The sequence below is a fragment of the Lipotes vexillifer genome, unplaced genomic scaffold (genome assembly GCF_000442215.2).
Source record: "Lipotes vexillifer unplaced genomic scaffold, Lipotes_vexillifer_v1.1 scaffold1303, whole genome shotgun sequence".
Classification (NCBI taxonomy): Eukaryota; Metazoa; Chordata; class Mammalia; order Artiodactyla; family Lipotidae; genus Lipotes; species Lipotes vexillifer.
The window spans coordinates 841,589-868,112 of record NW_006785848.1 but is presented as its reverse complement, the minus strand read 5'-3'; the positions used below and the strand labels follow the sequence as shown (position 1 = coordinate 868,112).

Genomic DNA, 26,524 nt, shown 5'->3' with positions numbered 1-26,524 from the left:
TGTGGTGTATCACATAGATTGGTTTGCAGATACTGAAAAATCCTTGCATCCCTGGAATAAATCCGACTTGATCATGGTGTATGATCCTTTTAATGTATTGCTGGATTTGGATTGCTAGTGTTTTGTGGAGGATTTTTGCATCTACGTTCATCAGTGATATTGGCCTGTAATTTTCTTTTTTTTTTTTTTTGGTATCTTTGTCTGGTTTTGGTATGAGAGTGATGGTGACCTCATAGAATGAGTTTGGAAGTGTTCTTTCCTCTGCAATTGTTTGGAATAGTTTCAGAAGGATAGGTATTAATTCTTCTCTAAATGTTTAGTAGAATTCATCTGTGAAGCCATCTGGTCCTGGTCCTTTGTTTGCTGGGAGTTTTTGAAATCACAGATACAATTTCAGTGCTTGTAATTAGTCTGTTCATATTTTCTATTTCTTCCTGGTTTGGTCTTGGGAGATTGTACCTTTCTAAAAAATTGTCCATTTCTTCTAGGTTGTCCATTTTAGTGGCATATAGTTGCCTATAGTAGTCTCCTATGGTCCTTTGTATTTCTGTGGTGTTGGTTGTAACTTCTCCTTTTTAATTTCTAATTTTATTGAGACTACACTGAAAGCATGGGGAAAGGACATATAAGATGCTCATGGGAGTGCTGGTAACTGTATTTCTGGTCCTAAGTGATAATTACTCATTTGTATACTTTATAAATACTTTATAATCACTCATTATAGTGTACATATATCATTAATTTCATACACACAAATGCACACATACACATATGATAAAGGAAATAAAATACTTATTGTTCAGGGCTATTTGAATGTGGTAAATGAGCTTCCAGGCATATTACAGTCTCTTTGCTTACAAGCACTGCGCTCAGGCCTTGTAGATGGCTGTATAATTCACATTTCCTCCCTGAGCTGACAGCTTTCTGTATTGCCTGCAGGGAGATAGTCCCAGGGCGAAGGGAAGGGAAGCCACCTCCTCTCGCCACTGGTGGATGCACTACCTGGCTTATCTTTTGAGTTCATCTTCAACGCATAAAAAACAACATCCCTCATTCTTGTTATCAAGCATTCTGATTCAGCCTAGGCCTGTGGAATGTTGCTTCTATATGCATCCTCGTGAAAAGTCCCAACTCAGCCTCACAACAAAACTACAACAGATATTAAATAAGGGATGTGTGGTAGTGCTTTGTAAAGAGTAAATCATTATACTAATATGATTATGTTTGTATAAGCATAACTTATGGTAAGGTGTTACAAAATCCATGTCAACTTTCAGAAAATACAGGATTCTAATTTTAAGAAATTAAGAAAAAAATATGTCCTTACCTAAAGAATAGTTTACCTTTTTTTGCAAGCCAAAGTTAATATCCATAATACTAGTAAACACTATTAAAGACAATATAGAGGTCATCAGACTTTCTCCATTAATTAAATTGACGAGGCCTCTAGAAAGACCTGCAGAAGGAAGAATATTTTTTTAAGGTGGGAAAAACTTCATCAGTGTTGAAGAATAAAATTTTATCAGCAATTAGAAGGATATTCTTAGCTACGTATTTATATCACATACTTTTCCTACATACTTAAGTATACTTTAGTCCTGTAAACTCCCTTCAAGGAAATTTCATTATGTATCAACTACAAGTTAAGTCTAGATCACCATGATTAGTTACCAAATTAATTGTGGTTGATTATAGTTTATGTAAGTAAGATAATCAACTAGAGCTCTCATTCCTTGTTTCAAAGCACAGATGAAAACATAAAATTTATTACTTTTAATTCTGAGACTTGGCTTATATAAATACGTACATCATGCATTTAAGACAAGAAAAAAATGATTGTGGAGGAATAAAGTATATTTATAAACTAAGGCTTTATACCACAGTACCTAATCAAAGTATTAAGGCAATTGTCCTGATAATCACACTATAATTAGACATTGTCTGACTTTCCCATACATCACTTTCAATGGTTTTAGAAATCAAGCTCCATTAATGGAGAGCACCCTGATATAATCTACTTCCATCCTCATCCTCCTCTATTTATGATGATATTCTAAGTTTAGATATCCATCAATTATCATTTTTTCTTTGCTATTCAATGTGCCTGTAGGGGCAAAACTATAACTTTGAGCACCTTTAATGATTTTCAAAATGTCCATAGAAAGGAACTATTATTAAGGAAATGGTAAAAGCCCTCCCTGTGAACCAACCACTCTATAGTTGTGATCACAATCTAATACAGTAAGTATGCTGTTGGAAGAGAAGAAAAGCCAAGGCAGTCTGTTCCTGTGGAAGTTCAATTGCCTTGATGGTCCAATTCTTCACCTCTCCCTTCATCCAGTCCTTCTGCTGTAAGATATTGCAGTTTCTCTCACCAAAGAGTTCAGTTTTTTAAATTAAAAAAAATTATTATTATTATTTTTTAATGAGACTTGATGAAAGCAGAGGCTTGAGGAAGATTTCTGCTTCCTCTCTCTTGGATCTCTGTCACCACCATGGCAGCATTCCCTGGCTACCCTTCTGGAGGAATGTGAGAAATACATGGAAGAAAGGTGGATCTTCCTAGTTGAGGCCATCCTAGATCACTTAGTCCCCAGATGACCCTCCAGCTGACTGGAGATTCATTAGCCACAATCAGTGGAGCCCAACCCATGCCATCAGGGAGGGTGGGAGGGAGGGAGATGCAAGAGGGAAGAGATATGGGAACATATGTATATGTATAACTGATTCACTTTGTCATAAAGCAGAAAGTAACACACCATTGTAAAGCAATTATACTCCAATAAAGATGTTTAAAAAATATGTATATATACAATTGTAGTTTTAAGCCACTATGTTTTGGTGTTGTTTTTTAAGTAAAAAACAAAGACAAAGACAAACCCTAACTGACACTGTTGTATAACTATTCCATTTTAGAAAGTGGGGCTATAACAAAATGTGAGTATTTGGAAATAAATAACAGACAAGGAACATAAGAGAAGTCAGTGGACCCTAAAAAGCTCAAGACAATGTGAATGTATTCATGTACTCCAGACATTGGCCTGGGCAGATTTTATTTTTGAGAATAAAGTAAAAACTATATAAAAGTCTTGCTTTGAAAACTCAGACAAAAATGTTGCCAAGAGAAAGATACTTTATTTTTTTTTTTAATTTTTTAAAGATGCAAATTGAGGAGAAAAATAAAATTCCAAAAGTAACGGCAAGATGGCCAAAGTTTATAAGAACAACCTTGTAACTCAACCCAAAGAAATTATTTAAATTCAACAATGGTAAGCCAGGAAGTCAGTGGAATAAGTAACTAGATTCCAATTAAGAGGAGTATGGAATTCTCTCAGGTAGCATAGAACTCTTCCAAATCTTTTGAGTAGGAAAGGGCCTGACATTGACAGAGTCTCATAGAAGCAGGGTTGCAGGACAGACAAATCTTGTCTTAAAGATCTAGCTTTTCTTTATTCACATAGGTACAGTTGAGGTTTCTGCACTACTCTGTTTCTACTTGCCTCAGAGAGCTCTTTCCTTTTCAAGTGGCCATAAAAAGTGTGTGTGTGTATGTGCATGTATGTGCCATATTAAAATTATACTTTAATTCTACTTTAAAGCAAATGTTTTTGTTCTCATTACTAAAAAATAGCTGAGGGAATACAAATTAGGTGATTTTTTTTTTTGAATGAGGCTCTTGAATTTTTTTCTGGGTTACAATGACTTGGTATTTTAATACTTTTTTCTCTCACTGTCGTGGCCTCTCCCATTTGCGGAGCACAGGCTCCGGACGCGCAGGCCCAGCGGCCATGGCTCACGGGCCCAGCCGCTCCGCGGCACGTGGGATCCCCCCGAAACGGGGCACGAACCCGCGCCCCCTGCATCGGCAGGCGGACTCTCAAGCACTGCGCCACCAGGGAAGCCCGGTATTTTAATACTTTTAAATAAAGATTTCTTTCTCCTAAAATAGTACATACATATCATTTATGATTTTATTGTTTTTGACTTTTTAGGCTTTTGGTCTTAATGGTGACAAACACTCCAAAGACTTTTTTTTCTTTTTTCTTTTTTTACAAATAGCATTATCTTAACGACAGTGTTTTCAACAGAAAAGGGGTTTTGGGCAATAGAAATGTCACCGCAATGTACATGCAATATTGCGATTCCCCCAGAACTACTCTGTTGGCTCAGGGTAGAAGCATGTATAGTCAAGGATTACAAATAATCCCCTGCCCTATTCCACAACTGAATGTAAGACTTAAAATACTAAGTAAGCCTATCACTGGCATTTCCTTCTGTTCTAAGCATCACCACCTGAATCTCTATGCTCAATCCCCAATGTCCCAGCACCCCACTTCACATAGTGAAAAGCTATAGTGAACAAAAGATCTTAAAACTAGACAGTTTAAGCATGGAATATATTTTAAATATAGGAAAAGAGAAAAATATACTTACCCAGGTCTTTTATAGAAGATGAAGTCAGCATAGGATCTGAACTCACAAGGATAGCTGAAAATAATAACCATGTGGTGGTTTTCAAAACTAATTTATTCACGGATGCCAAATACCAAAGAATTAAGGTATAATTAATCAAAAAGCCAGGAATTGTAATTAAAAGTATCTGCAAAGAAATTTTACAGATAGAAAAATCAGATGGCATTTGTATTCCATTTTTAAATGCAGATAATCAGGATACTGGTGATGTAGAATCACATTCAATCCATTAAAGGGAAATTTTAAATTATCTTATTTAACAACTATGTGATTGCAACTCTCAAAATAAGGAACAAATATTGCAATGAGATTCTTAGGACCTAAGAAATACCAGTTACAGGAAATACCACATTATAGTTAAAAAGGAACTTTTATACAATCTACTACATATAAAATAGATAAACAACGAGGTCCTACTCTAAAGCACAGGGAACTATATTCAATATCCTGTAATAAACCATAATGGAAAATAAATGAACTTTTAATTTTCTTGATAACGCCACTGAATATAGATGTATATATGTGAAGGTACATACATACATACCATATATATATATATATACACACACACACATTTAACAATGCATAAAAACTGAGACATAGCCTATTAACATAGAAAAAAGAACACAAATTTAGAAAGAAGTTACAAAAGAGGGGAAAAAAGAGAAAACAAAATAATAGAAGGAATGTGTAGAAAGGGCAGAGGACCAGAAAAAAGATGGGAAGGGGCATTCTGTTATTCTAGGACTGGATCCTGGCCTTCTGCCTTCCCACCATTGTCTTCTACTTTCTCCTATTCTACCTGTGGTGGTTATCTAGCAAGATTTTATTACCAAATGCGCTTGGGAAAATGTGGTGATTGTGCCTTAAAGTACCTATGAGAATTCACAACTACACCCTCATGTTCACTGTAGCTTTATTTACAATAGCCAAAACATGGACGCAAGCTAAATGTCCATCTATGGATGAATGGATAAGGAAAATGTGGCATCTATATAGAATATTATTCAGCCATAAGAAAAAGAAAGAAACCTTGCCATTTGCCACAATATGGGTGGATCTTGAGGGCATATACTAAGTGAAATGTCATACAGAGAAAGACAAATAACATATGATCTCACTTACTTATACGTGGAATCTAAAAAAACAAAAAACTAAATTCATAGATACAGAGAACAGAGGCGGGCAGTGGGGTGGGGTGGGGGGTTGGAGGTGTGAAATGGGTAAAAGGGGTCAAAAGATACCAATTTCCAGTTATAAAACAAATAAAGCATAGGAATGCAATATACAGTATGGTGACTATAGTTAACAACAATAGTGTATTTCATATTTGAAATTTGCTAAGAAGGTAGGTCTTAAAAGTTCTTATCACAAGAAAAATGATTTGTAACTATGTGTGGTGATGGATGTTAACTAGACTTATTTTGGTGAGCATTCTGAAATATATACAAATATCAAATCATTATGTTGCACACCTGAAACTAAATAATGTTATATGTCAATTATATTTCAATTTAAAAATAAAATAAAATAAAAATGGATAACTAAGAATTTCATAATGTTGAAAAATGCTCTTACTGCCAATATGAAATTAAAAAGAGCAATATCATAAATCCTTAATTATATCCTTAGAATTTCAATGAGTAAAATTAAAGACATGCATCATTTGGGGACTTTCCATAGAGATTACTAATATATCCTCCAAAAAGTTTTACCAACAAACACAGCCACCAGCAGTGTACTAATCATTCCCATTTAAAACAGTTCTCCAGAGAAGTAAAATCAAATAAAATCCCCAGGTTCCTGTCTCAGCTTTTGCTACATCAAGAAAAATGAAAAAGCACAAGTTCTTACCCCCTTATTTATTACACATTTATTCACTACCTACTATGCAATGAGGCATTGCAATAGGCACTGGAGAAAGACATACCTAATGCAGTTAATGAAAAAGAGAATTCAGAAGAGCTAAAATATTAAAAGCTATCTTCCTTCTGATTATTTTAGTCTTTTGTTTGTACAGGGACATTCTTGCAGAGAGTTGGGGTCCAGCTGGGAAATAACTGGACTCTGACTCAGGAGGCCTGGGTGCTAGTCCTGAGTGATTTTGGTTGTCACTTAATCAGACATTTCTAACCCAATCTTAAAATTGACAGAACAATGACAGAGTGCTTATATGGCATTACTGAGGCCTGACACTATTCAGAGGGAGTCTTTGGTAGATAAAGCTTGATAACAGCATCCGAATGGTGAAAGAAAATCAAGGTCCCCTAGGTAATTTACCTCTAGGGTGGCTGAATTCTCAATTTAAGGTTTTGGTGGTCAAGGGAGTTGTATTACTAACTCCTGTTCAAAGGAACAAATTAAAATGAGGCTTTGAGACAAGAGGATTGAGGGTCAGGATATCCAAATCTTTGTTCTTCCACCAAATAGCTGTTGATACCTCAATAAATCACATGTTTGCAAAATGGCTGCAGTAATTCTGCTCCCTGAATCCACACCATTGGGTAGCTATCTTCCATACTGACTGAACAAGAGCAAACATGATTTAACTAGAGACTTAAAAAGTGGGGAGAGGGAAGTGTGGAGGGGCAATATAGGGGTAAAAGATTAAAAGATACAAACTATTATGCATAAAATAAGCTACAATGATATATCGTACAACACAGGGAATATAGCCAATATTTTATAATATCTATAAATGGAGTATAACTTTAAAAAGTTGTGAATCACTATATTGTACACCAGTAACTTAGAAAATGTTATACACCAACTATACTTCAATAAAATTTTTTTCTTAAAAAGCACTAGTAAATTCAAGTTTGCCCTCTCCCGCTGATGTTTGAGACTCTGAAATCACCATGTGAGGAAGCCTGGAATAATTGCGTGGATAATGAGATACATGTACAGTGACACTCATTGCCTATAGCCAATATTAACAGTACCAACCAAAAGACATATGAGCAGAGCCATCTAGCTCATCCTACCTCAGCTGACCCCCCAGTTGAACAGAGACTCAGGAGATGGCTTGACAGGGAACACTAGAACCAGCTCAAACTGCTATTATATCTCTATTCTTTTCAATTTCATTTTTTTGTAATTTGTCTGAATTTCAGACTCTGTTTCAAGTATAAATTATTTTAATAGTTTTGATTCTAATGTATTTTAGGTAACAGTTTTATACTTACAAAACTGTATTGATTACTTTGAAAGAAATGCACATCCTGCTTATAATCTAGAGTATTTTTTCTCAAGGTCTTTCCTGGAGGGGTTCAAATATCACATAATTAGAAAATAATCATAATAGTTTGTGAATTAGGATTATTGCTGTTTCTGTGAGTAGTCTTCTCTGTGCTGTTCTTTTACATGTGCGTGTGGGAAATTTTAGAAGGTGGGTATTTGAAAGACAACTTTTATCAGTAATTTCCTTTTACTGGACCTAATATATTTAATAATAGCTTTCTTATAGTATCAGAGTTAAAATCATAAGTGGCATTAAGTTCTGCCAGTCAGATTTTTTTGAGTTACTTTTTTCCTCCATAATTTCTTTCTTGAGTCTTCAACATGCTAGACAATTGAAAAGATGTAGTTTATTCATTAAAATATAGAGCTGAATTTACTTTTCCCACACTTTATACTTTTTCCTTGTTTTCTTTGTTTTATAATTTGGAGCAAAGTTTTAAAATTTTTGAATATAGAAGGCAGTGGCAAAGACTGGGGGTGGTGCATAGAAAGACCTCGAGCTCACCTCCTCCCACTGGCACATCAAAATTACAACTATTTACAGAGTAGCTTTTGTTGAGAAAGACCAGAAGACTAGCAGAAAAGATCTTCTACAACTAACTATATAAAGAACAAACCATGACAACCCAAGTGCCCATCAACAGATAAATGGATAAAGAAGATGTGGTATATGTATCCCATAGACTATTACTCAGCCATAAAAAGAATGGAAGGCACCTATGCTCACCACTATACAACCAATGCAAAAAAGAATGAAATTCTGCCATTTGCAGCAATGTGGATGGACTTAGAAAATATTATGCTTAGTGAAATAAGCCAGACAAAGACCAATACTATATGATACCATTTATATGTGGAATCTAAAAAAATTAATACAAATGAATGTATATGCAAAACAGAAACAGACTCATAGACATAGAAAACAAATTAGTGGTTACCAAAGGGAGAAGGGACAAATTAAGTGTATGGGATTAACAAACACAAACTAGCATGTATAAAATAGTATAGTACAGGGAATTATAGTCATTATCTTATAATAACTTATAATGGAGTATGTTCTCCAAAAATACTGAATCACACTACATTGTAAACCTGAAACTAATATAATATTTTAAATATTTTAAATCAACTATACTTCAACAAAAAAACAAACCGTGAGATGTGTAGAAGGGCCAGAGACACGGTATAGTCAAGATCCATACCCACAGTGAGTGAGCCACAACTAGGAGGGTAATTACAATTGCAGAGGCTCTCCCTAAGGAGCAAGGGGTCCAGGCCCTGCATCAGCCTCCCCAGCCTGGGGGTACTGCACCATGAAGATGATTCCTCTAGAACATTTGGCTTTGAAGGCCAGCAGGGCTTGCTTTTGGGAGAGCCAGATGGCTGTGGGAAATAGATACTCCCCTCTTACAGGGCACACACAAAATCTCAGATGCTCTGGGACCCAGGGCAGAAGCAGTGATTTGAAAGGAGTCTGGGTCAGACCCACCTGCTGATCTTGGAGCGCCTCTCAGAGAGGAAGGATGCAACTGGAGCTCACCTTGGAGACATAGAGACTGGTGGCAGCCATTTGGGGGATCTTGTTCTACCACATGAGCACTGGTGCTAGCCAGTGCCATTTTGGAATCCTCCCCCTAGCTTATTAGTGCCAGGACCCAGCCCTGCCCACCAGCCCGTTGGCAAAAGTACTGGGAGGCCAAGCAGCTACCTGGGAGAGAATATAGCCCCACCCACCAGCAGGCCAATTGCCTTAACATTCTCTGAGTGTACAACTATCCTGGGACACAGCCCTGTCCACCAAAAGGCCTAGGATCCAACCCCACACACCAATGCACTGGCACTAGTCCTGGGATCCCCTGCATATCCACAGCCATCTGTAGGGACCTGGCTCTGCCCACCATCAAGCTGGCACTAGCCCCTGGACAAGCCACACCCACCAATAGGCTGGCACTAGCCCCAGGACAACTCAGGCCCCAGCTCTGCCCACTAGCAGGCCAACACACCAATTCCAGGACCCTCAGGGCCCTGCAGCCAGAGAACCTAGGCCATAGCTCCACTCACCAGTGGGCTGGCACTAGCCCCAGGACTCATCCTCATCCACCAGTGGGTGGACATGAGCCCAGGGACCACCAGAGCACCAAAGCCATCTAGATCAGCAGGACAGCACTTGCTCCAGGACCCCCTAGACCATGGCCCTGCCCATCAGTAGGCCAACACCAGCCCTGGGACCCAAACACCAAGCCCATCAGCAAGCTGACACCAGCTCTGAGACATCTTTGACCCCTCAGATCCCCACCCCTGGGTTCAGCCCTACTCACCAACAGGCCAACATGAACTTTGGGGTACTCCAGACCCTGTAATCAGCTGTGTCAGGAACTGGGCCCACCCACCAGCAGCAGACACTAGACCCAGGATACCAGGTCCCACAACCATGCACTCCAGAACCCAGCTCTGCCCACCAGTGGGCCAACCCTAGCCCCAGGACCACCCAGGACTCTGCAGGCAGCTGCCTTGTGGCCTGGCCCTGCCCACCAGCAGCTGGCAGCATCCACACAAGGCAGAACCTGGCAACCAACTGGACCGGGGGTCAGCCACATCTACCAGAATGCACATAGTGGTCATCCTCCTTCAACAGAAGGACCCACAAAGCACACATAGGAAGAACTCCTAGAGGACACAGCTCTGGTGATGAGAGGAGAGTATGTTGCTGGGTCACAGAGGACTTCTAGAAAAGACCACTTCGCCAAGGTTGGAAAATGTAACTAACTTACCAGATACATATAAATAAAACAGCAAATTAGGCAGAATGAAGCAGCAGAGGAATATGTTCCAAATGAAGGAAGAAGATAAAACCCCAGAAGAACTAAGTGAAGTGGAGATAAGCAATCTACCTGATAAAGAGTTCAAGGTAATGATCATAAAGTTAAAGCAAGAATATTAAAAGCAGCAAGGGACGGGCTTCCCTGGTGGCGCAGTGGTTGAGAGTCCGCCTGCTGATGCAGGAGACACGAGTTCATGCCCCGGTCTGGGAAGATCCCACATGCTGCGGAGCAACTAGGCCCGTGAGCCATGGCCACTGAGCCTGTGCGTCCGGAGCCTGTGCTCCCCAACGGGAGAGCCCACAACAGTGAGAGGCCCGCGTACTGCAAAAAAAAAAAAAAAAAAAGCAGCAAGGGAAAAGCTACAAGTTACGTACAAGGGAATTCCCAAAAGACGGTCAGCAGACTTTTCAGCAGAAACTCTGCAGGCCAGAAAGGAGTGGCATGATATATTTAAAATGATAAGAGGGAAAAACCTAGAAACAAGACTACTCTACCCAGTAAGGCTTTAATTAAGGTTTGATGGAGAGATGAAAAATTTTATAGAAAAGCAAAAGCTAAAAGAGTCCAGCACCACCAAACCAGCTTTGCAAGAAATGTTAAATGTACTTCTCTAAGAGAAAAGGAAAAGGCTACAACTAGAAGTATGAAAATTATGAAAGGAAAAATCTCATTGGTAAAGGCAAATATACAGTAAAGGTAGTAGATCAACCACTTAAAAGCTAGTAGGAAGGTAAAAAGACCAAAGTAGTAAAATCATCTATATCAACAATAAGTAGTAAAGGGATACATAAAGGAAAAATACGTAAAATATGATGTCAAAAACAGTAAATGTGTGGGGGGGGATAAAAATGCAGGGTTGTTGAAATGCATGTGAGCTTAAGAGATCAGCAACATGCATCAATGGAAAGGAATGGAAAGCCCAGAAATGAACCCACACTTATATAGGCAATTAATCTACGACAAAGGAGGGAGAAATATATGATTTGGGAAAGGCAGCCTCTTCAAAAAATGGTGTTGAGAAAACTGAATAGCTACATGCAAAATAATTAAACTGTACTACTCTCTCACATCCTGCACAAAAATAAATTCAAAATGGATTAAAGACTTAAATGTAAGATCTGAAAAACTTCTAGAAGAAAACATAGGTAGTAAGATTTTTGTTATCAGTCTTAGTAACGTTTTTTTGGCTATGTCTCTTCAGGCAAGGGAAACAAAAGCAAAGATAAATAAATGGGACTACATGAAACTAGAAAGCTTTTGCATAGTGAAGGAAACTCTCAACGAAACAAAAAGATCACCTACTGAATGGGAGAAGATATTTGCAAACAATATATCGAATAAGGGGTTAAGATCCAAAATGTACAAAGAGCTCATACTACTTAATATCAAAAACAAACAAACCCATTAAGTAATGGGCAGAGGATCTGAATAGACATTTTTCCAAAGAAAACAGAAAAATGGCCAATAGGCATATGAAAATGTGCTCAACATCACTAATCATCAGGGAAATGCAAATCCCTGATTTCAACAATGCAATATCGCCTCACGTCTGTCAGAATGGCTATTATCAAAAAGACAACAAATAAGTTTTAGAGAGGATATAGAGAAAAGGGAAACCTCACGCACCATTCATGGGAATGTAAATTGGTGCAGCCACTATGGAAAACGGTATGGAGATTCCTCAAAAAATTAAAAATAGAACTACCATATCATCTGGCAGTTCCACTTTTGGGTATTTATACAAAGCAAATGAAAATGCTCATTCAAAAAGATATGTGCACTCTATGTTCATTGCAGCATTATTTACAATAGCCAAGGTATGGAAGCAACCTAAATGTTCATCGATAGATGGATAAAGAAGATGCGGTTTATATATGTATGTGTATATATATATATATATATATACAAACAACACACAGACACACAATGGAATATTACTCAACCACAAAAGAATGAAATCTTGCCATCTGTGGCAACATAGATGGACCCAGAAGGTATTATGCTAACTGAACAAATGTAACAAAACAGAAACAGATTTATAGATATTGAGAACAAACAGGTAGCCACCTGGAGAGGGGTTGGGAGAAGGAAAGAAATAGGTGAGGGAGATTAAGACGTACAAACTTCCAGCTGCAAAATAAATGATTCACAGGTATGAAATGTACAGTGTGGGTAATATAGGCAATAACTATTTAATATCTTTGTATGGTGACATATTGTAACTAGACATCGTGATGATCATTTTGAAAAGTATATAAATATCAAATCACTGTGTTGTGTAACAGGAACTAACACAGTGGTATAGGTCAATTATACTTCAAAAATAAACCAACAAGCAACCAAACTCATAGAAAAGGGGATCAGATTTGTGGTTACCAGAGGCAGGGTGGGAGGGGGTGTGAGAGGGAGAATTGGATGAAGGCAGTCCAGAGGTACAAAACTTTCAATTATAAAATAAATAAGTAGTAGGGATGTGATGTACAACAATATGATGAATATAATGAACACTGCTGTATGTTACACACAAAAGTTGTTAAGAGAGTAAATCCTAAGGGTTGTCATTACAGAGAAAAATATTTTTTTCTATTTCTTTAATTTTGTATCTGTATGAGATGATGGATGTTCACTAAATTTATTATGATAATCATTTCATGATGTATACAAGTCAAATCATGATGTACCCCTTAAACTTATATGGTGCTCTATATTGATTATATCTCAATAAAACTGGAAGAAGAAAAATGATTTTGTAAAAATTGAATGTCCATATGAAAAGAAAATGAAACAGAACACCCAACTCACATCATATAAAAAAATTAACTCAAATTGGATCTTAGACCTAAATGTGAAATCTAAAACTATTAAAATTCTAGAAGAAAACATAGCAAAAGATCTTAGTGACCTTAGATTAGGCAAATACTTTTTAATAGGACATAAAAACACAAATTCTAAAAGAAAATTTGATGAACTTCATCAAAAGTAAAAACTTTTGGAAAAAAGAAAACTATAGTGGTATCAAAGTGGAGACTTATTTTTGTTTGTGAATCTAAGTCATACATGGAAGACAATGAAACTGTTATGTAAATCTTGAAGAACCTGCTAAAAACAATATGTAATGGATTTTTTAATCAATTTAATTGAATATAATTTATCTTGATTAGGAATGACTTTTGAAAATAATGCCTGTAATAGTCACTATGCAAATTTTTTCACCTGGCATCTATTTGAGACTTTAATAATAAGGCTATAGAAATGATTTCCTACTTTTCTCTTTGAATTAATATTCAAAAGAGATATACTATATAGAAATGACAAGTAATGAGAAAGTCTTTGCACTTGTACCCCATGACCTTGCAAATGACTATCTGTACCAAAAATTACATAATATTTGGACAGAATTTCTAAGGTAAATCAAATGAAATTGAATCATTAAAAAGGAGAAAGTTTGATCAGTACTTACCTCTCTGAGGCACTGATGAGGGATTGACTTCAAAGAAGTCTGAGGGAATTTTCTAGGATAATGGAAATTTCTATATCTTGATAGGTTGATATTTGTCAAAACTCATCAAACTGTACTCTCAAAATGTATGCATACTACTGCATATATAAATTGTACCTAAATATAGTTGATTTTTAAAAATGTAAAAAAAACTGAACATAGATAACATGTAGTAGTTCATGAGTGAATAATATTATTGAAAATAACACTTCTTACCTGCCAAAATAACTTGTGGAGCAGGTAAACATCCATGTCAAATGCAACATTAAAGATAATTATTGGTGTAAATATATCAAAAAATAAATGTGGATCCATCCACTGTATGGCATCTGCATATTTTTGGACCTAATAATATAAAAATGTTATTTTCTCATTTATCTGTTGGTCTATTAGCATGGAATACATGCCAGGCACTCCTATGCCTAGCACAAGATAAAAAGATAAATCACAACATAGTAAGTGCTAAAGTCTTAACTCTTGGATTTTCATAATTTTGCATCAGATCATTACCAACTACAGCAAAAGGTTAATGAACATCTCTATGCTTTTTTAAGAATAGATATAGGAAACAGTTTGACAAAAGTACTAAAGGGAATGTAGGAGATTTTCAGCATACAAGAGAAAGAAAAAGATTTCAGGTAGATGGATCATCATGTACAAAATCCACAAAGGAGTAAACAATCATATCAATTTCCAGAAACTACATAATTAGCCATGGATTATACAGAAGATGTGTATGGAAGAATAGCAGGGATAGAGACTGGGAAGGTAATGCAGATTATGAAATAACCAATTAATGGTGTTTATCATAAAATATTTAGTTGATAGTTTTAAATCCTATATGGGCATCTGTAACCAAGCAGGACCCTATGGGGCCTTCCCCAGAGAGATGTCTCCCTTATATCCTCTGCTTTAGGTCCTCTCTGAAGTACCTAGATAATAGTATCTCATGCACATTTCCTGAGTTGATTTACAGATGTAAACGCCCCCACCAAATGAAAGAAATTAACACATCCCTTCAGGAGTCTGGCTGGAACCAGGGAATATTTGCAACAATTTTTGATCTTTTTACTTTACCTCACCATCAACCAATCAGAGAATTGTGCATGAGCTCATCACATACCCTGGGACTCCCTTCCTTTGCCTTGCTTTTAAAAATGCTTTGCTGAAACCCATCGGGGAGTTCAGGCTTTTTGAGCACTAGCTGTCCCATACTCCTTGTACGGCACCTTACAATAAACGCTGCACTTTCCTTCACCACAACCCACTGTCAGTAGATTGGCTTTACTGCCCGTGGGCAAGCAGACCCAGTTTGGTTCGTTAACACATCCATTCAACATTCACTCATTAAGGAAACACTGAGTACCTACTGTGTTAGCCTCTCTCCTTGCATTTGGGAGATGATTCTTCATGGGTCTCTTGTGTTTCTCTGTATGCTATGGATGGAGGCACTGACTGCTTTTCTTCCAGGAATATTTTCTTTCAAGAATATTTGTGTGGCTAACAGCTTTGGAAGATAAAGCAAGTGTCTCCCTCCAGAGAAAAAGGCAGGTTTACTATATTGTCCAGTGTTATAAAGATATTATCTCTCTCTGGAGCAAGAGGGCAGATGAGCTCACTGCCCATCATAAAATATTCAAGTTCTCTAAGCTCAGATTTCTTCTCCTATAATGCAACCCATTGTGTATGCAGGTTTCACCTTGCCCTCTTTACTTCTCCCTGTGGGGCTCATGGAACAGGGGCAAGAAAATGCTGATACTCTGGCTTCTGCTATTGCTATGAGTAATAAAGTCCTTTGTTTCTAGCCCAGGAGTCCCGTGCCTTTTGCCAGGACCGTGAAACTGTGGCAAGCAAAATTATTAGATTGAAAGTTGAGTAAAATCTTAGACGGTTCACAGTTCTCAACATATGGTCTCTTCCTTTAAAGAGTTGTTGACAAATAGTAAAGTTTATAGAAGTCCTTAAAATTGCATTTATGTCAAAAATCAGATGATTATAAAACCTGTTCATGGCAAATGAAGGAGTAATCTGCTTCTGGTTCTGGCATGGATACATGGTTTCCATTATGGTTTTTAACATCACTGGTTAAATTTGTTTGGGAAAGTCAATCATTTTCACACACGTTCGTATTTATATACTGATTAACTAGGGCAGGTGTTGGCAAACTATGGGCCCTGGGAACAAATCTGGCTCAATGCCTGTTTTCGTAAATAAAGTATTATTGGAATACAGCCATACCAATTTACTTATGTATTGTTTATGGCTGCTTTTAAACTACAATGGCAGAGTTGAGTAGCTGTGACAGAGATCATATGGCCTTCATAGTCTAAAATATGCACTATATGGCCTTTTACAGAAAACACTTTGCCGCCAACCCCTGGGCTAGCAGACTATTTAATGTGTCAATAATGCATTCTATATTCCTTGTAGTAAGCATATTGTCTCCCCTTTACCTGACTCCAGCTGTTCCCAACTATTTAGTAATACTGTATATGCCTTGACTATATACTTTGTCTTGTTCCTCACTTCCAACTCCATGTAAGAGGTTCAGTGTACGTTTCTTGAAATATTCTAAGGCAGGTGCACTTAGAGAGTAGCCTCTATTCTAATGGGAACCCTATGAAACATTCCCGAGGCAATAGATTGGTTCAATGTCAGAATTCTCTTGCTACTAGAGTCCTGTATCAGTAGCTCAAAGTCTCTCTGGGCTTCTACCTTGTTTACCAATTTCTTGTCTAAGGTTTTGAATTATGATTAAATACTCAGCTACTCACATTCTTAGCAGCTGTACGTGTACTCATTCTGAATTGCCTACCTAGTTTCAGACCTAGGCTCTGTTTTGACTATGTTACCTGGATTTCAGCTCTTTCATGCCTGTTCCTTCATCTACACAGCTGATAGGATGTTATCCACATCATAAGCATCTAGCAACTGGCAGAGCAGTGAAGAAATATGTTTACAAATTTTCTTAAGCCATCTTTGTATTTATATGAACCTTAGATATAGTCAGATACATAAAATGCTCATATTTACTATACACACCTGGTCAGATGTAAAACTTAACATTTCAAAACTGCATCCAAATAAAAATAATATCACAGGGAGAGGAATTGGAAAGTCTTTCAAGTGTAGGTTCAAAAATGCTGCAAAAAAATATGTCTATTGAAAGGCAGTGAAATACCACATTTATAGAACTTTAATTTGACATGACTTCTTAATACTGAGGACAGTGAAAGACTGCACCACCCCTTACTTGCTATATTCCTGTAACTGAAACCCTCCCTCACACTTAAGCATATAGAATCAGTATAATTGGTCACCCACTAAATTCATGCTTTACTTCTTTTACGAAGTCTATCATTTTCTTAGAATCTTTATTAAATATTGCTAGTAATCGTTGGTTCTTTTGTTCCTACTAAAATATTTACAGCAGTTTACATGCTATAAGTCAGATATTCATTTCTTTAGCAATCCTGCAATGAGGGATTAATAAATTACTAAACTTAAATGAAATATCCTGGCTGATTCCCAAGATAACAATGAGGAATTAGTATAATAACTTAATAATAAGAAAAACTAGCTACCTATTACTAATTACCTACTACCCATTAGAAAGCCTATAATGAATATTTAACTTTGTTCATAATTTTTTTCAAAGTGCAATAAGCAGTATCACAGCATTTCCTTCAGTTTAATGTTTCTAATTCTTTGTAATACAATTCCTAATCAGGTCAAAAGCACATGCAAAAAATGTGCTTTCTTTTGATTTCTACAGTGTTCTTTTCTTCTCATAAAAGTTGGGCATAATTTACCATTTGGACAAAACCTAAGGGAACACCTACCAAGGGGTTAAAAAGTAACTGAATCATTCAGAAGACCTATCACTTTGAAAATTCTTTTTCCAAGTGAAGAAATCTGTGGGACAGCTAATTTTAAAATATGAATGAAACTCTAGTTTATGATGACGCAGGTAACAATAAAATCCCTAACCTTTGATTTTCTGCTTATCTGGTTCAATTCTCCACATCACTTAAATCTAACCACGACCTAGCAAGTAAGAAGGTATGAATACTCTGAACTCAATAGAGGTGAAGAATGTGGATCAGATCTACATGGTCTCTCCTCAGGGGCAGATTACCGTTGGATTCATTTGATTGAAAATCTTGGTATAGAGGTAAGAATTTAGAAAAAAAAAATCTAATTTCCTATTATTGCTACTTTTCTTAATTCTCTATGGTGACAAAACACACTTAAATAAAAAGAATTACACTTACCTCCAATGGTACAGATCAAAGACAATATTAGAATGATTTCAGGGAGTTCCTGAGAAGTTTTCATGAATGTATTCCTAAAAAAATCCAGCCATATGTTGGTAAATCCTTTGTTAAGAAAAGTGAAATTAGAAACAGGGCCATTCATCCTGTGGTTTCTCATAGGCCGTCTGAGTACAACTCTTAGGACTCTCTGCAAAACTCACCTAGGACCAAAAGAACGTAAGATTTTCCTTCTTGGTGGCCTTCTACAGCTTTTCTTAAAAAATAAATAAAAAGCCTATATTTCTCTTTAGTTATTTCTAGTGATTTCTTAGGGTGTGCCAAAATTAGGGATGCCTCCCTCTTCTATGATGTTTTCAATTTAGATGATAGAAGAATTACAACCCCAAGTGGTAGAGACGAGCCAGTGTCATCCTGTGTTCTTATGATGCCAAGCACTACTCAGCTATTTTTTCCCTGTATCTATCCAGCTGAAAAGAGGATTTTTCATCTAACCAGTCACCAGGACCACAGGCTGGTGCAGGTTACTTAGCTCTGAGGATGGACAACTGAGAGGTTTGCTCTCAGCTTATCTGAGCCTCTGGAAGCATGATCTGGCAGCTATTCCAAAGTAAGAAGTGGTGGTGGTGAGAATATTCTGATCTCTTTTGTTGTTCTATCCAGACAGAAATTAATAGACCATGATGATATTTAATAAGAGCCTTCTTTTATCTCCTTTGAGACATTGATGGGCCATGTTTTCTCTAACTTTTAAATATTTTTATAGCAAACAAGGACCTAAGAAAAATATTGAAAACAAAATGATTTAAAACAAGGGAGCTGTTACATGTTTCTATTGTTACTTCTTGGAAAGGAACAAGGGCCATGGTGTGTCTTGGTTTGAAGAAATAGGTAATAGCTGCAGTCTGCCAATCCCACTTGCTTCCCATGGTGAGGAAAGTTTTATATCGGGGTCTTAAACTTCATGCAGGGAACTCTTCCAATTCTCTCATAATATTGGCTTAACCGTTTCTAGTGTCTATTAGCATCTCATCTGGCTGCCTCGCTAAGCAATCAATTAGTTATTACTAAACTTCCTCTCACGATCCAGCAATGTCTTTTCCAGTTTCATATTTCACATACATATGTTTTATAGTATGCTCTTTACTGACTATAAAAACAACCTTTTGAAAGAAAATTAAATGAATACATGCTTACTGTGAATATTTTTGAAATAAATGTGTAAAGAAGCATTTCAAAAACAAACAAAAATATGCACAGTCATGTCATCTAGTGGCTTTTATATATTTTATTTACATAGTTCTATTCATCCTTATATAATTATACTTTCTACTTCTTTCCACATGGTATTGTATCACCAGCATCAAAGGGCCTTGTGAACACTGTTTACAAACGTTGTACCATATTAGCACCAATGTAAAAGTGCCGACTCTCTGGTCAGATTGCGACTCTCTGCACGTAAAGATCTGATGGGCTGCTGCTTGCAGGGTAAAAGACTCTGGGCAACTTGCTGTTGGCCTCAGTTTTCTAATCTGTATAGTTTCCCAGTCTATGTAATTCCTCTCCCTGTATTTATAATTTTATTTGAAATCACCTGGGGAGCTATAACAATACTATTGCCTGAGTCTTATCCTCAGCGATACCTATTTAAATCAGTCTAGGTTGCAGCTTGGGCTCCCCAGGCAATTTTAATGTGTAGCCAATGTTAGTAACCACTGTGATTCACCCAATTCAAAGGAAATATTGCTCAGTTTTCAGTCTCAAAGCTAGCTTATTTTTAATATTCTTGAGTCAGATATTTTGAGAAAGGGTATCAATGCCCTTCTGGTGAAGACCACAGAAACACATCTGTAGTTGACAAGTTTGGTTTATTATGTGTCTCAGTGAGGGAGGCCATTCACCCTGGAGAACTGTTGGGAGGTTCAGTAAAAGGATGTTAGAAAGAACTAATTGTGGATCTGGGTGATTTTGGAGAGGGTCTAAGGAAGTAAAAGTTTACTATGACTTGGGTGCTGTCAGAAAGCAAGGACAGGGCTTCCCTGGTGGCGCAGTGGTTGAGAGTCCGCCTGCTGATGCAGGGGACACGGGTTTGTGCCCCGGTCCGGGAAGATCCCACATGCCGCGGAGCAGCTGGGCCCTTGAGCCATGGCCACTGAGCCTGAGCGTCCGGAGCCTGTGCTTCGCAACAGGAGAGGCAGCAACAGTGAGAGGCCCGCGTACCGCAAAAAAAAAAAAAAAGCAAGGACAATTCTGTGATTGGGTGTCTCAATAAATCTTATGTATAGAGAAAGCAGACTAGAAGGGGGATAACGCTGTGATGAGTACAGAAGCAGCAGCCACTCATTTTAGATGAGGGAGAGGATGTTTGGTACTGTATGGGTTGCATGGTGACTTCTTTTGGTCCAACTTTATTTACGGTCTCCTAGTGAACTCATCTGATTTTGATGTTCTGTGAGATTATATGTCCAATAGGAGAACAACATGGACTAGCTGTGAGCATCAGACCAGCTTGTAGTAACACTAGGTGACACGTAGCTCTGGGTGTCAGACCAGTTCCCTGATGTTTGGGGCTGCTTATTTTTGGTTTGTTTCATTTTTCCTCAAAGGATTTCTAAATTCCTTAACCTCACTTTAACATGTTAAGAACTGAAAGTAGACCAAGGGATCTTGATAGTAATTTAAGTGACAGAGGAGAGCGAGCTCAGTCATCCCTCTAAGACAGAGATTTTCAACCTTGACTGCATATTGGAACCAGAGAGTTTTAAAAATACAGATACCTGGGTGGCACCACAGAGGTTAACTTAATTGGTCTAAGGTGCAGCCTGAGTATTAGGAACCTAAAAACTTCCCAGGGATTCTAATAATCAGCCATTATTAAAAGCACTGCTCTAGGAGAAATCTGTGCCATTAGGGAAGAACACTGTGATAGACTGATGGTATTTGCTCTCAGCATCAAATTATTTAGGAAACTATTGTCAATTTCACCTATTAATTTTCTCACTGTTACTCCTGGACTAAATATTCTGGAGCAAATGGGTTTGACCAAAAAAGGAAAAATATTTTCTGCATCATAGTTATACACTCCTGTAGGCTCTCAGAATTTAATACAGTTAAGGAAACTATTATTTTCCAAACTAAAAGCAGGGATACATGTTCCCATAAGCATTTTCTCATTTCTAAAATTGTTTATTTGAAACCTTAATAGCCATAACTCAAAAAGACACATGTACCCCAATGTTCATTGCGGCACTATTTACAATACCCAGGTCATGGAAGCAACCTAAATGCCCATCGACAAATGAATTGATAATGAAGATGTGGTACATACATACAATGGAATATTACTCAGCCATAAAAAGGAACAAATGGGGTCATTTGTAGAGATGTGGATAGACCTAGAGGCTGTGATACAGAGTGAAGTAAGTCAGAAAGAGAAAAACAAATATATATTATTAACGCATATATGTGGAATCTAGGAAAATGGTACAGGTGAACCTGTTTGCAAGGCAGAAATAGAGACACAGGCGTAGAGAACAAACATATGGACACCAAGAGGGGAATGGGGGGGTGGGATGAATTGGGAGATTGGGATTGACATATATACACTACTATGTAAAAAACAGATTACTATTGAGAAGCTACTGTATAGCACAGGGAACTCCACTTCACTATACAGTAGAATCTAACACAGCATTGTAAAACAACTATACCCCAATAAAAAAATAAATTAAAAAAGAAAACCTTAATAAGTGTTTATACATTCAATCCTAATAAATCCCTTTCATAAAAGAATAAAATTACTCCAAATCTTAATTATTCTTGAACTTTAGGGACATATATGATCAAGTTCAACAGAATTTCCCCGTTTGTCTGTAAATACTCAATTTGGTTTCTTCAACCTCTACTCCAAATTCTCCTAACAAACCTTGCCCCTGACCAAAATGATCTCATGTTGAGTTAGCATGTAAATGCTAATATTATTCTAGCTTGGTACTTTAAAGGATATGGGTAAAGAAGTAGCAGTTTAGATTAAACAGATTTTCAATGTAATTAAAACTCTTCTTTAGCTTAAATTGACTTTTGACAATTTTGAATAAGTTTATGAGTTAACGTCTCATTAAGTAAAAAATATTGATTTGCCTTGAAATTGCCACATAGGTTTCCTATATTAACTTATCAATAAACTAAATAATGCCTCAAATCTCTTTCTGTGTGGAGTTTATAACTGTCCTCTCAAAAATGGCATATGGATTTGCCCTGAACATCACTCAGCCTTGAGAAATTCTCTGTCATGGAGTGGAAATCATACTGATTCACTCTGTACTTGAAAATGGGAAATCTTTCTTCCTTTTAATCACCACATTTTTGCAGGAATCTGGTGACAAAATTATCCTGAAAAGAGAGTTGTGGGATCCCAGTAATCCTCATTAGCTGTAAAGCTCTCATTGATTTATGACAGATACAGAACTGGGGTTGGATTGGCTCTTCAGAAGACTCTCCACACAATACAGAGGGGCCTTACTCACAGACTCGGAAGGTGAGCAGTCTGTTGCCCTCCTAAGTCTTCTTCACTCAGAACGAGCCCTTCCTCTCGGCTTTGCGGCATACACCTGAGAAGATTCACCACGGCATCAGTGTGCTTTCCTCTTGGTGCCTCATAAAGCAAAGGGAACAATCACCAGGCAGGTGAGCAGCAGTCTGGAAAGTTGATATGGGAAGTGTAATGGAGGAGGGGCAGGGGCTAAGGGACAGAAATTCACACTGAAAGGGTGGTTGATCTTTGGAAAAGTGTTTGATTGGCTGCCATAGGAAAGCTGGAAACTACAAGAGGGAGTGGCTGGCTGAATCTGTAGCTGGAATACTGTTGGAGCATTTGTTCTTCTTTGCGGAAGAAAGTACCCAAGGGGAAGGGCAACTTCCTGAAGGGGAAGCCAAGGGAGGACTCACCATCTAGAGCCTCAGAGGAGTATCGTGTGGTATGTAGGTGATAAGTGGAGGCTACCTAATCCGTTCACCCTAGAACAGCCGCAACTAACTGCTACCTCACTGACAGTTACCGCGGTAAGCCCCGCCCCTGGTCTGAACCCATTGGCTTCAGCTTCACAACCCCTGACTTGATTGGCTGACGAAATACAGTCCTAGAAAGTGCTACACAGCATCATTGCCCCTGCACATCTACAGCAACCCTTGAAGCCTTAAGGACGTTTATTTAAAAAATAAAATAAAATAAACAAGGGTGAAAAGGAACCTCCAGAAATTGTATTGCTCTATTAATTTAAAACTTAGGAACAGTGGATTTCTGGCAAAGAGCCAATAGACACTGTTTTCCCAGAATTCTGGTGGGAGTGAGACTCCTAGATAAGATAGACTGATAGAGATTTTGAAATATGAGGATGCAGGTTGCTGGGTTAGGAAACAAAAAAGAGAGAGAGGGAGACAATGGCTATTCTAACCATATAAGAGAATGCAATCAAGACAGGCAAGATAGATTTTATCTTCTGAGTCCTTTATCTAGGGAAATTTTTTGGAATAATGATAGACTCATTTCTTTTTTCTAAACATAATATGAAAAGGATATTTTCATTGAAATTACTTAGTGATACTACCATAGAGCCAATTTTCATATTCCCACTCTCATCATAAAATGTTTGGGAAGGAATTTTATAATGATTTTGAAATCTAGATTCTTATTTGGCTCTATGCTCTAGAGGTGCTCTCTATTTTGCCTATATGGGTCCTTCTGGCCTCCAGTTTGGTTGGTTGCCATGCCTTGCCTGGCAAGGAGGCTCCCAGCCACTGGAAGACAGGCTCAGGTCACCTGCTGGCAACATGGCCTCAGGAGGTCCTGGTGTAGTTCTGGTCTACTGGTTGGCAGAGATGTGTGCTGCAGTGGGTGAATGTGGGGCTGGCAGCCTCAGATCTAGTGTTGGCTTGCTAGTGAGTAGGACTGGTTTTTGACATGGCTGGCTGTTGGGTTTGGGCTGTCCCAAAGCTGGTGTTGGCCCACTGGTGAGTGGGGTAGATCCCATGGTGGCTGGCTGAGGTGTCCAAGTTGTCTCAGATCTGGTATTTACCTTCTGTTCAGTGGGCTAGTGCCTAGATGATCCCAGGGCTAGAGCTGCCACACTTGTGGGTGGAGTCAGGTTCCCAAGTCTTGAGCTACAGGACGCTGGAGGTCTCAGAGCTTGTGTAGGCCTGCTGGTAAGGGGGGCTAGTTTTTGACATGGTTGGCTGCAAGGTCTGGCATGTTCTGAGCTGGTGTTGCCCTGCTGGTGGGTGATTCCAGATCCCAGGGTGGCTGACTGAAGGTCTGCCATGGTCCTGGGGCTGGTGCCTACCCACTGGTGGGTGAGGCTGGCCCTAGGGCTACTGCCAGCTAACTGGTGGATGGAACTGGATCCCAGGGTCTCTGGCTGCAGGACCCTGTGGGTCCCAGGGATAGTTCCAGAGGACCCCAGGGTCCTCTAGTGGACAGGGCCAGGTCCTGAGGCAGGTGCGGGCTCTGCAGTATTAGAGCAGCAAGCCTACTGGTGGGTACAGCTGTGTCTCCACTCAGCTCATTGCTTGTCCTAAGGTGTTCCAGCCCACAGGCTTATGGATGGGGCTGAGTCCTGGCACTTATAAGCTAGAGGCAGGACTCCAAAATGGGTCTTGCCAGCACCCGGGCCACATAGCAGAATGAGCTCCCCAAATGGCTGCCACCAGTGTCTATGTCCCTGGGGCAAGCCCCTGCTGCCTTCTGCCTCTCCAGGAGACTCCAAGATCAGCATGTTGCTCTGATCCAGGCTTCTTTCAAATGACTGCTTCTGCCCTGGTTCCCGAAGCATGTGAGATTCTGTGTGTGCCCTTTGGGAGTGGAGTCTTTATCTCCTATAGCCCTCTGGCTCTCCTGGAAGCAAGCCCTGCCAGCCTTCAAAGCCAAATGTTCTGGAGGAACCATCTTCCTGGTGCAGTACTCCCAGGCTGGGGAGCCCAATTTGGGTCTCAAACCCCTTGCTTCTTTGGGAAAACCTCTGCAATTGTAATTATGCTCCCATTTGTGGGTTACCCACCCAGGGGTGTGGGTCTTGACTGTACCACATTTCCACCTCTCCTATCCGTCTCATTGTGGCTCCTTCTTTATATCTTTAGTTGTGCGAGATATTTTCTGCTAGTCTTCCAGTGTTTTCTCATCAATAATTTATGTGTGAATAGTTGTAATTTTGGTGTACCCATGGGAGAAGGTGAGCTCAGGGTCTTCATAGTCCTCCATGTTGGCCACTCCTCTTAGCACTTTTTCATTTTAATTGGGGTATCGTTGTTTTACAATGTATTTTGACGCGCAGGCTCAGCGGCCATGGCTCACGGGCCCAGCCACTCCACGGCATGTGGGATCTTCCCGGACCAGGGTACGAACCCGTGTCCCCTGCATTGGCAGGCGGACTCTCAACCACTGCGCCACCAGGGAAGCCCTACAATGTTGTGTTAGTTTCTACTGTACAGTGGAGTGTACAGCAGGTTCTCAGTAGTTGTCTATTTTATACATATTGGTGTATATATGTCAATCCCAATCTCCCAATTCATCCCACCCCCGGCTTTCCCCCCTTGGTGTCCATATGTTTGTTCTCTACATCTGTGTCTCTATTTCTGCCTTGCAAAGGTTTTTGATAAAAATTAGCTATTAATGTTATTGAAAATCTTTTGCTACTTTCAAGATTCTCTTTGTCTTTGATTATGTTTGATTATGATGTGCTTGGTGTGGATCTTTTTGTATTTGTTCTACATAGAATTTACTGATCTTCTTGGATATGTAGACTAATTTTTTTTTTAATCAAATTTGGAAAGTTTTCGGGTATTGTAAAAAATTTATTTATTTTATTTATTTATTTTTGGCTGCATTGGGTCTTCGGTGCTGTGTGTGGGCTTTCTCTAGTTGTGGCGAGCGGGGGCTACTCTTCGTTGCGGTGCACAGGCTTCTCACTGCGGTGGCTTCTCTTGTTGTGGAGCATGGGCTATAGGTGCGCAGGCTTCAGTAGTTGTGGTGCACAGGCTTAGTTGCTCTGCGGCATGTGGGATCTTCCCGGACGAGGGCTTGAACCCGTGTCCCCTGCATTGACAGGCAGATTCTTAACCACTGAGCCACCAGGGAAGCCCTCAGGCGTTATTTTTAAAAATATTCTTTCTATCCCCTTTCTGTATCTCTTCTCCTTCTGGGGCTTTCCCTCCGAATATGGTGG

General features: G+C 38.7%; 1 protein-coding gene across 1 annotated transcript in view; it reads right to left on the bottom strand.

The window, feature by feature from the left end:
- The window catches only part of SLC9C1 (solute carrier family 9 member C1), a 101,463-nt gene extending 77,126 nt beyond the window's left edge, over window positions 1-24,337 (bottom strand). The window contains exons 1-7 of the mRNA XM_007458164.1: window positions 24,174-24,337; window positions 18,512-18,564; window positions 18,309-18,413; window positions 17,077-17,177; window positions 14,251-14,379; window positions 4,435-4,600; window positions 1,328-1,456 (exon numbers count right to left, since the gene is read on the bottom strand). Coding sequence (XP_007458226.1) covers window positions 1,328-1,456; window positions 4,435-4,600; window positions 14,251-14,379; window positions 17,077-17,177; window positions 18,309-18,413; window positions 18,512-18,564; window positions 24,174-24,337 — 847 coding nt within the window. The remainder of the gene's footprint in view (window positions 1-1,327; window positions 1,457-4,434; window positions 4,601-14,250; window positions 14,380-17,076; window positions 17,178-18,308; window positions 18,414-18,511; window positions 18,565-24,173) is intronic.
- Between the last annotated feature and the right edge of the window lie 2,187 nt (window positions 24,338-26,524).